Below are 11757 nucleotides of genomic sequence, written 5' to 3' on the forward strand. Positions count from 1 at the left end.
TAATTAGTGTGTTACACGTAACCAAACACGTGATGAGAAAATTCTGCAATAAAATTTTTGAATTTCGTCAACCATGTAAAATAATAATTCTTCAATATTCATTTACGCTAGTTACTGGTGACAGCTCATCCAAATTAAATATTAGGAATTTGGGTTATTTTGATATCATTAATGCACGGTTAATATATATGAATTAAATATTACCGTCTCATTAATGAATAAATTTAAAAGTTTAATTTTTTTAAAAATAAATATTCATAATTTAAAAAATGTTTATTACAAAAATATTTTAAAACTTTTTTTTTTCATATATATGAGGTAATATTTTATAATTGAAAAATAGTATATAAATATTATACACTTAAAATACATTGATATAAATTCAATCATTAATTCTTGATATAATATCTAAAATACTCTTTAAACTATTTATTAAAAATTCAAACAAGTTCTTATTATTTTTTTTTGAAAGGCGAATATATTATGTATTCCATTTCATTGAACGAAACTTACAAAAACTACCATATTCTAGTAATTCTTAATATTTTATTATATTCAATCAAGTATATATATTTTTATTTTAGTTCAAATAAATCTTTATAATTAACTTTTAACTAACTATTATTATTCAAAATATCACTTATTATTTTATGTAATATGATGCTGACTTAATGGTATTTACCTTCTATATCAATGCTATATTCGTGTCATATGAGTATAAAAATGATAAATAATATTTTAATTAATAATAATTAGTAAATTGTTAATTATTAAAGTTTATATAAAAATTAAAAAATTTAATTAAACGTAATAAAAATTTAAATTTTTTAAATATTATATCATAATGGTTAAATAAAACACTTATGTAATGAATGAAATACTTGGATTTTCAAACGACTAAGGAAAAGATACACTAGTGGTACTCTATTACCCTCTGTTTTTTTTTTTTTTCCCAAAGAACAAAGAATCTTGAACCTTACTTTATGGAGTAGTGGCAAATTTGACAAATAATTAAAGATAATGGTAATGTGGTAGAAAAAATACTGTGGCATGAAAACGGAAAATATTTGTAATTGTAAAATGAATGGTACCCAGGAGATTGAGCTTGGGCCCATTCTATTTGGATTGAACTAACTTAGCTTATTCACGTTGGACATTGGGTTATGGAAGAGTCCAGAGGAAGTTCATATCAAGCTATGGTCCAAAGACTAGAAGGATGAAGTTACCAACATCCTTATGGACAATAGACGATAGGGGGAGTCGAGGTATTCCACGTTTGAATTACGGATTGGAGGAGGGAGAGATTAGAAGAAGCGGCAAAACGGTAGAACCACAATTGCAAGAGACAGGAAAAGAGACAACAAGTTTTGTCAAATTATAGAATTTGATGGTTAATTTGGAAGAAGGAGAGGTCCAAGCTTGGTATTCATTCTTTACTTTCCTTTTCAAGTTCATAAGGACTTGACAGTTTGATAGTTACTTTTTTCTCCCTCTTGTTTCATTTGGCTGAGATTGATTGTCACCATGTATATTCAATCTTTATGCTCAGTTATGGAATGGTTGCAAGGCAATAACACAAGTACAATTTACCCAATCTTCTAGCTTACTACAAATGAAGACATAAGAATAACAATAACTTCTTTTACTAAAAGAAGATGATTAGCAATTGTCAGTCAGGGTAAAACTATTAGTTTCAGGATGCACACAGTGTCTGTGTGAAGACTTCAAGACAACACCATGTTGATTTTGAACCTTGTACGGTTGAATGTACATTTTCCTTCTGTTTTGCATTTTGCAAATCTCTTTACAATTTACTCATCTATCATAGTTTTAGAGAATGCAATTAAGTGTGTTCTCAGGCTCTAACACCAAAAACAGCCAACATGAGAGCTATTTCAAACCGTAACCCTAGCTATGAATCCAAATAATGGCTTAAATTTCTGCACGTTTCTTTATCCCTCAATTTTTTCATTGCTTTCATCTCTATCCTTCTTATCCACTCTTTGCTCACATGAAACAGCCTCCCGATCTCCTCAAGAGACTTAGGGGGAGAGCCCTTGAGCCCATAACGTAAAACCATCACTTGCCTCTCTCTTGCATCCAAACCATTCAAAAGATCATGAATATCTTCCTTCATGTGCTGCCTCATCACAGTTTTTTCTGGGCTCCTTACTGACAAATCGGGGATAAATTCCTGCATCATTACCCACAGTTGTTGTCAATCAAAGCATCTTATAATTGATGCCTACAACAAGCTTGTGTTAGAGAATTAGAATGCACATGCACATTCTGAGAAGCAATTAAATAAAGAAAAAAATCTATACCCTATCATGTAATTGTAAGGCATTGAGTTAATGCAGGGGAGAAGAAAACAAGCGTGTTCTTGTCCTGCATCATCCACTTTCTAGAATGTATCCTTCACACATGCACAATAACTTTATGTAAACACAACTTTCATAATATTGTTAATGTTAAAGTTATTTCTTTTTTGAGTTAGGACTTTTCAAGTGTACAAAGTAACACTAAAAGCCCTTGTTCTCCAATCATATCCACACATGATCAAAGTTATAAGGTCAAGGGACCTCAATAAGTTATGCTCTCAGTAGCATTGTAGATGCAAAGTCAACCTTCCATTTACAAAAAGAATAGTGCTTCTAACAAGCAAGAAAGAGAGTGAGTTTAAGGTACATATTTGTGAGAAAAACAAGAGGGGGTTTTGCCATATTAATAGATTGTGCACCTTCACCAGCATTTCTTGTCACATGCATCCTCAATTCTTGCCACTATATAGCAGACTAATCAAAGAAGTAGAGATCCAACTCAACTAAAAAGGGGTCTCAGGGAGATCAAATAGAGAATCACTTATTATCCATAAAACCAAATGGAAACTTTACTGCCTTCTTCAGATAACCAAAACAACCTATCTGTATCTTAATCAATTACTCATCGCTAAGTTCTTAAAATGCAAGAGAGAAATAGATGAAAGTGAACTAAACAAAATAATGACATACCAAATATTTTGCATTCATACAATCTCCAATTTTCTGGTCAATTGAACCCACAACTCTCATGCATTTATTAGCTGATCTGATTTTAGCCAAAGAAAGTCCCGTGAACTTGGCAATTGCATCCTCGTCTGGGTATTTGCCATGGCTTTTGCTAAGGGCCTTCCGAGCTTTCTGTATCTGAACTATTGCCCTGCTTAACGTGCACTACAAAGAATGAACAGGAGAATAACACTTTGGTCAAGCTCCAACACGCATTAGCATGATATCTGTGTGAAAAATATCTACCAAAGAAGAAAGCTACATACAGGAACTTGAATCCCTCTAGCATGACGTGCAACTATCCTTGAAACTGATTTTCTTATCCAGAACTGTACATAGGTAGAAAATCTGTATCCCCTTGTGTGGTCAAACCGTTCTGCACCTTGTAAGACGCCTAAACTTCCCGCCTGTCAAAAACAAGAAACTTGAATGTTTGGTCAGGTGGGAAACCAAAGGAAATAGAGGACACACAGAAGAAAAGATGCCCTGATAAATCATGGCATGATTTCTTCCATTCTCACTGTTACCAGAACTTTATGATTTGTACAAAAATTTAAAAAAGAAAATGAAATATTTGAATATGCTAATGACCCTGCAAAAAGGAGGGTTTTATGGTAATTCACCTACTAAGATAATCCATTTTACTGGGGAGATTCCATAAGGCAATATCATTTCTGCTTTTTGATTAAGGTAATGTATAATTACTTCTCAATTTTAAAAAGAGAGAATGCCCACTAGTATGCCATTTTAAATGGAAAAGCACACCACAAGGATATTATATTATTATTTGGGCATACATTCCCAGTCTATAAGAACTGTATTGTTTGAGAAATCAACCCACCCTTCCAAACATAATACTTCCCACAAGAAAGTTCACCCTAACCTACTAACATATGTTGACTAGACTCCAAAACATAGAATTCTTAACATAGCCAAAGAAAAAGCTAAGCAACCACATCTGTTATTCAGGCAAGATCCGCTCCGAAAATTACATTTATATGAGCAAATTGATAGGAATAGAAATTGAAACAAGCATTATATGAAACAACCAAACATATTGAAAAAATCTGACCAACCTGGATTAAATCTTCATGGGCTATTCCCAGACCCCTATAGTTCCTTGCAAAGTAGAGGACTAAAGAGCGAGTACTCCTTAGAAGCTCATCTCTGCAATACCAACCAAAACGCAAATGCTGTTGCAGCACCTTCTCACTAACTCCAGCTGCTTCTGCCCAGCAACTCAAGCTTGCCGCTCTACCCGTTTCCTCTTCTAAAGTTGTTCTAATTCTCTCCAAGTTTGCAACCACCTGCTTGGGAAAGTGTAGAGCGGTCAAAGATTTCCTTAAGATGTGACTAAAGAATATGCATTCCAAATACTAAACTTTTAAGACAACCTTCACTCCCTTCGACATTTCTGCTTCATTTCTAGCAATTCTCAATCTTCTACTTCTAGAGTCTGACACTCTTTTTGCAGAAGAAACTTTGGGCTTTTGAAAGCGTCCATGCAGGGTGTTCGATGGCAGCAATTGGGTAGAAATTATAGTGGGGTTTTCTAGTGCCCTTTCTCTTATCTTTTTGCGTTGTTTCTTTTTTCTAGAGCAAACAACAATATTATCCTTTTGACCATCCACCGAGAGATTCATATTACAATCTCCACTATTAGCAGGAACATCAGATAGGTCCAAAATATTTGAAGCTTTAAGAGTCCTAGAGAGACATGTGTTGAATAATTTCAGAGCTCCAAGCCTTCCTAATTGTAGTAGAATTTCCCTCTCCAATGTTAACACATCTGAATCAGCAAATGTCTCCTCTAAAACGTCGAGATTCTCCATTAGCAAGCTATAATGTGAAGCCTTGCATGCTTGTGGGCTTGTGCGAGAGGAAGATTTGTCCCCTCCAATTAGTTCATGAGTTTTATCAATCATAGTAAGTGAATGACTGTGTGCCTGTGATCCCTTGCCAATGTTTACCTGGATGAAAAAGATTCAGAATAAGTATGAGACACTTGAGAGTGAAAATGATTGAAATGGACAATGGACAGTTATGCAACTTAGTAGAAACAATTGACATAACCACACACCTTCATTTCTTCAATTTCCAAGCAACCTTTTTCTAATGTTTGCGGAGCTGCGGATGAAGCATATGCCTTCAGAGGATCTTTTAACGAAAGCACACCTTCATCAGAAAATAGGACAATGTGAGTGAATAAAACCAAAAAAAAAAAAATCTACAACAAACCAAAGACGAGCAAATCATATATAAGCAAAGCATAAGACCACAGATGTGAATTTGGAAATAAAGCATAGTAAAAGCAACGATCTTGAATGGCTTATAATTTAACAGAAAGCAACCAACTTTCCAATTTGAAGTTAATTTTAGGACAACCCATATTTGGCTTCAATTAACATAAACATAAGGCAACAAAACAAATTCAACTAGGAAGTTAACAGACAGTTTAACAATCAACTCAATCTAGCCACTGTCATCTAATATATATAATAGTGAAAGCTTATTTAACTTTATTTTCTGGCAGAGTAAGAACGAAAGGTGGATTTGAAATCTATTTGAACTCACCAGAAGAAGGGAGCCTCGAAGGTGAATTGGCAAGAAAATGAGAGGGAACTGGGCAAACCCCCTTGAGATTCAGCCTGAAACCCATTGGACCCCAGAGAGCAGAGACACAGTGCCCATCAAATGCTCATGAACTTGTCAGACTTATAAGGTGGATAGCAAAAACCAAAAAGAAAAAGTATGTTACCAAGTGAACAATCATTGAATTTTAGATTATTTGTGTTCTCACACCTGAGCCACCGGTTCTTCATCTCCAAAACTCGTGTCAACGACAGTTTCACCCTTTTGTGTGATGACGCAAGTGCCCAATTCCCGAATTGCCTTTCCCACTAGCAAAGAAAAAAATAAATAAATATCCGAATAAACCTTTAAATTATATAAAAAAATCATTTCAATTTTTATCTTTTTAGTACTTTCATATAAATTTTTTAATTTTTATTTCAAATAAAATAAATCCCACTACCTAATCATTAGTTAATTTTCATTAATCAATAGTATAAATGACATTTTTATACTATGTCATCTATAACATGATAAATAATGTGGTATTAGATATTATTGATTAGAATTAAGTAAATAAGTTAAAAAGTAAATATATAAATTTTAATTAATAATATTTAATATCACAATAATAAAATAAAATAATATAAAAGTGTCACATGTATAATTGATTAATGAAAGTTAGTTAATGGTTAGAGAGTTAGACTTATTGGATCTGAAATAAAAATTTAAAAACTTATTTGAAAGTAATAAAATAATAAAAATTAAATTATTTTTTTAACATAATTTAAAGACTTATTTGGATATTTAATCAAAAACATAATAATAGTAAAAAAAATGAAAAACAACTGTACCTGGATTTGGGTCTGCTACACAGCCGCATGTGAACTGCAACATCTGGTCTGGTCTGTCAGAATTGGGCTTTGTTTCTTCTCTTACAGAACTTGCCTGCGGCCCAACCCATATTTGTTGTATCAAGCCCAACATGCTTGCTCCTCTGAGCAACAAGTAGTCAAATACCAAGTATTATTTGATGATTAATTTTGTTTTCATTAAAATAACGCAAAGAAACCAATATATGAAAGGCAAACAGATAACAAGGATACAGAGAATAAAATTAAAAGTTATGAGATGATGTTGTCAAAGCACAATCCAAGCAAAGAAAAGCCGCAATCAGCCTTGTACTTCTTCAACTGTTTAAGAGAAATTCCTTGCAGCCCGACGGATTCCTTTCAGTCTATTTCCCTTCTTATCAGCATAACTTCCTACCAAGCGTGGTGCCCCCAATTTGTGCTCCAGCTTCCTCTTTCCCACATAATTGATTGACCTTTTAGTTGAATTTTTCCAGATTTTTACTAACTTATTTCTTCCAAGGAAAATTTCTTCTTAAGTCTAGCAGAATCAGACCCAGATCTTAACCTGATAGCAAATCTTGGTGACATATCCTGGCTTGTACATTTCAAACTCGTTTCACCCTTATCTAAGTCAATGAATTTCTCCCCTCCCTCTTGTTTGATGTCATCAGCAGTTTTATGTCTCTTCATTTGTTGTTCCCCAACGGTGGTTCTTGCCGTCAGCTTCCCTTTCTCCTTAATTTAAGAAACATCATTGACTGAAGAACCACTGCTTGCGGCACTTTGAACCGTTTAAGATGAGTTTTGCACACGAAAAAATTCTGTGTCTCAAGAAAATTGTCCTTCCTAGCACTGTTGCGTAGCTTGAAGGTCTTTTAACAGACAAGGGAAATTTACAGAGATTACTATTTGTAAAAACTGGATGGGTAGGGGACCGACACCAAGATATTGAGTTACCATTCTTGCTACACTGCGAGCAAACACTGAATTCCTTCTCATGTTTGAACTGTATGCATGGTAACATAGACACTCCTGATTCCTCCTCACTGATAAACCTTATGGTGCAAAATCTCTTTAGCCGAGATGCGTTTATCAACGCATTCTTTGAAACAAGGAGATTGCCCTTTTTCCTGTAGTGATCGACTTTGACTTCTGGTTTATGATATTCATTTTCTGGTCCATTTGTTCAGTTGGCTTCTTGTGCAACTTTGAGTTCTCTACTTCCAGCATTTCTTCTCGCTTAGTGATCATCTCCTCATTTTCAGCCCACAACTTTTCATTCTCCTTTTGCAGTTCAATATTTGGAGCTTGACCCCTGAGTTAGAATATGAGAGGTTATCCTTATTACAAAAAATTGAGAGGCTATTCTCACTGATGCACGTTTCTGGTGACGATATGTTTGTATGATACATTCTGAAATTTTGTGGACCACTTACTTTTACTTAACCTTTACAGCTACAGAGTCTTCACCGTGCAGAAGCCTGCACATATTGAGGCAAGCTCTTGTTTCAGTGCTCCCGCATTAACATTTCAATTTCCATCTTAACTTCGTTGTGAACTCCATTAGACCATGGACTATTAGCAGGCTCCTGGTAACAGTTTCCAGGGGTGAATGAACATGGGGACTTAATTTTGAAAGGCCGTAGATCATAGGCTTCGTGTAAGCTGAAAGCTCCAACCCAAACAAAATGCTAACAGAGATGGCATCCTGGTCCAACATTTGCAATATGATGGGAAACTTTGCTTATTTTGTCTTATTGTTTTAAACCTCTTGGTTGTGTAATTAATTGAAGATAAACTCTTAATCCCAACTTTACCTTCTCCACATGCCATTAGGCTACATAATCACCAGGTGATAATTTGAATTTTTGGGATGACATGTTTTTCTTTTTGTAGTACTACTTAGCAGCATATTAGTGGCAGTGCATGTCCCATCTCAATGAATGATTGGCCATCATTTTCTGCATGGAGCAACCCCATGGAATCAAGCAAAATCCAAACCGATGACTCCCAGCTTTCCCTGGTCAGAACCACTCCACCAATTTTAAAAATCATTGTCGTTCCACCATGAGAAGACACCACTTCTTTTGCTTTCCATCTCTATTGGCGATAAATACCAACTTGCTAACACCAATGGCTGTGCTTAAATATTTCTTTAAGTTTTTGTCTTATCTACTTATTACTTATATAGAAATCAGCTACATGGACATTGAATTCAAATTCACCAAACTTTTCCATTCTCCTGCCAAGTTCCACTCGCTTAAATGGAAAAAGAAAAAAACAAATGAACATTAATAAACCGCGTAGGGTTGAGCTTAATAAGGCAGAACCATCAAATTCAGCCTTCCAACAACTCCATTTTAACCTACCACCTCCATGTGCCAGTGGGCTCTAACTACATCATGGGCACAATTTAGCGGCAGTGTATAAGACCTTCGGGGGGTTTGGGTGGGATCCTGGGCCATGTCTTCCCTTCCCCTAGTTGCCCAAAACAAACGTATTTACCTATTAATAGTAAAGCTGAAAAAGCCTACGCGGGTTTCCTAAGCCCACAGTTCTTAAACCAAAACCAACAAGAGCCACTCCTATTTTAAATGAACTGGAAACAGGAAATTAAAATGAAAGGAACCCATTTGAATATTGCCATTCTTTTTTTGTTTTATGTCCCACTTTGGGGGGTTATGTGCTTGACAGGATTGCAGAAAACGCGGTCCGAGGAGATTTTTCAATGGGACAAGTCCATGGATTCACGATCATCTTAACCTAAATTAGTACATCATTAACTATTGTTTTTGGCAACTGTTTTGTGACAGGGACAACATAACCCATGACTTTTCATGAAATGACTATCTACTTAATGGGCAGATTTGGGATTAACTGCTTCAGGAAAAGCTCTAAATAATACAAGTGGGTTTTAAATAAATATTTTTTCTTTTGCCACATTCTCTTCGAAAATACCCTTTTAAGATTCAAGCAAGCTGAATGAGTTTTCATCCTAATCCAAAACTAATCATGAGTCAAATAAGATGCTTCTGCAAGAAAAAAGGTTCCTCATTCTTTGTCTGTAAAGCAAAGGGTTCCCGCAGAGTACAACTTGCATGACTAAAATATTAACTAGAATATAACAACTTAAATAGAGAGGAAAAAAAAAAAGAAACATCTTTTAGAAAAATACAAGATACATTCTTAGATTCCTTTAGTAATGAAATTTGAATTATATAAATAAAAGAGACGTCACTAATTTTATAAATATTTTTTAAAATTTAAATTTAAAACCTTTAAATTAAATACTCAATTCTCACTTTTAAGATGTACTTTTTCAAGATAAATATTTAAGGCATGGTGTAGACCTATGATATTGCTTTCGATGAATATTAAAAGAAAAAAGTTTGTTTAAAATTAAAATTTATTTTTTGGACTTAATTATTAATAAAAAATTGTTTCATTTGTTGACCAATATAGATATTATTTTTTAAAAAAATATTTAATGTTATTAATTAATATCGATAAAAACATTGAATATTGACGAATATTGCTAATATAAAAAAAAATTCAGGTATAAACATTCATGTATAGAGTTTGACGACAAAGATGTGTAAAGTAGGGAGATCCCCGTCCGAGTACCGCATCCGAAGAAAGCCCTTGTGGATAATCTTGAAGCTGATAACACCCAAAAAAAAAGGGAAAATGAAAAAACATAGAACAGTAAAAAGCAAAGTCAAGATCATGGAGATCTCGAGAGATCAAAAGCATAGGCAATAATCCATATCGTATGCCACGCGTATTCATCGCCTTGATGGGGTGTCAGTAGCAGGACTAAGCTTATCACCTCCGGCTCACTGTGCCACCAACCACGTGTACCCATTGGTTTGACCCGGGGTGGTGTATGTCACGTGATGGCGCTTACGTGTCAACGTACGGACCCTGCAGGTGCGATATTTATTCGTACGGATCATGTGCTCAGTTCTTTTGTCGGTTTGCGATTCTGTCCCTGATTTGATCGTGGTGCCATCACAGCCGTTCATTTCCATAGATCGAGGAAATTTGGATTTTAGTATCCCGTACGTGTACTTGCCAGTTACCGCTTCAATATCCGCTGTAATTTACTAAATGCTCTCTTCACCAAAAGTATGTTGGGAATTACTACTAAATTCTCTCCGAAATCAATCCAATTTGTTCAGATTGCAATTTTTTTATTTACTTTCCAATTAATTAGCCAATCAAATTTACTATTGAATTTAATTTTCAAAATTATATTTTGATCGAGACTTGACAGCGTTTATGAAATTAACTAAAATGACACTTTAATGCCTGGCCAAGAAAAAAAACACAGGAGTGGCTAAAATGTTAAAATGGTAAATAACAGCACGAGCTCGCCTCGCCACCTTTGCTTAGTAAGAAATAAGAAATGCTAGAAATCCACCTGAAACCAAAACATTGAACTTCACCATCTATTTGAAAACAGGACAAGGAAATTTGCTTGCGTCGCAGATGGAGGCTCCGCCATGGAAATATCTGCCACCCAAGTGTACATTAGCGTAACATAATTTAAACTTGCTAAAGTGCACGGGGGTCTCCGTGACACTGCCGCTAAGCTTGGCGGGTTCTTAACTGCCAAGTAGTTCGTCGCTTTGCAGAGAGTTAATGACGCGTGGATGCAATGCAGAAGCCCGAACAATCAGCCCATTTGCGCATGGCTGCCACTGTCTGCAATCCGTCCACGTGTCAATAAACCTCTTGATCACCAAAATCGTATATATCTCGGCATATCTGGCTAAATTATCGTATTAATAGCTTCGAAACTTCGAGATTCAGCTTCGAAGTTACTGGTAATTTCATTCCAACAACTTTCAAAACTTCCTTTAACTACGGTTAAATATCACCTAATACTCACGACATTTTATTTTATACTATTTATTCCGCGATAAGTAACAACTCCCTTCAAAATATCCCCAACTCGAAGGGACCTCAGCAATCAGTTTTCAATACACAAAGACAAACGATAGAATCACCGACGGTGAAGCATTTTACCATAGCCAATCACAAAGAGATAAGCACAAATCGCTAATTTCCCCGGGTCCCACTGACGCCAACAGTAAAGACTAAAACCTAATAACTTGTAATCAACGGCCACGATAAGCCCATGACATAGAATTGTCACACCGTCACATCTACCGTATTTTTAACGGTAGAAACTAGGAAAGTGGAGGCTGTAGATTTTTTAACTCAACCATGGTTAACTCGAAACAACTTCGGGTTAGAAAAGCAGTTTATAATGAAGGGAA

At 35.1% G+C, this 11757-nt stretch overlaps 1 protein-coding gene across 1 annotated transcript; it reads right to left on the reverse strand.

The window, feature by feature from the left end:
• Positions 1-1712: 1712 nt before the first annotated feature.
• On the reverse strand, positions 1713-5826 carry LOC18588019 (RNA polymerase sigma factor sigC-like). The gene is made up of 7 exons (XM_018128136.2): positions 5622-5826; positions 5128-5222; positions 4442-5017; positions 4124-4354; positions 3314-3454; positions 3012-3212; positions 1713-2194 (listed from the first exon to the last, which is right to left on the reverse strand). The coding sequence occupies exons 1-7, from the start codon at positions 5704-5706 to the stop codon at positions 1913-1915; spliced, it is 1611 nt and encodes a 536-aa protein (XP_017983625.2). The 5' UTR covers positions 5707-5826; the 3' UTR covers positions 1713-1912.
• Between the last annotated feature and the right edge of the window lie 5931 nt (positions 5827-11757).

The sequence above is a fragment of the Theobroma cacao genome, chromosome 9 (assembly GCF_053813885.1).
Source record: "Theobroma cacao isolate CCN51 chromosome 9, ASM5381388v1, whole genome shotgun sequence".
In the NCBI taxonomy this organism is placed as follows: domain Eukaryota; kingdom Viridiplantae; phylum Streptophyta; class Magnoliopsida; order Malvales; family Malvaceae; genus Theobroma; species Theobroma cacao.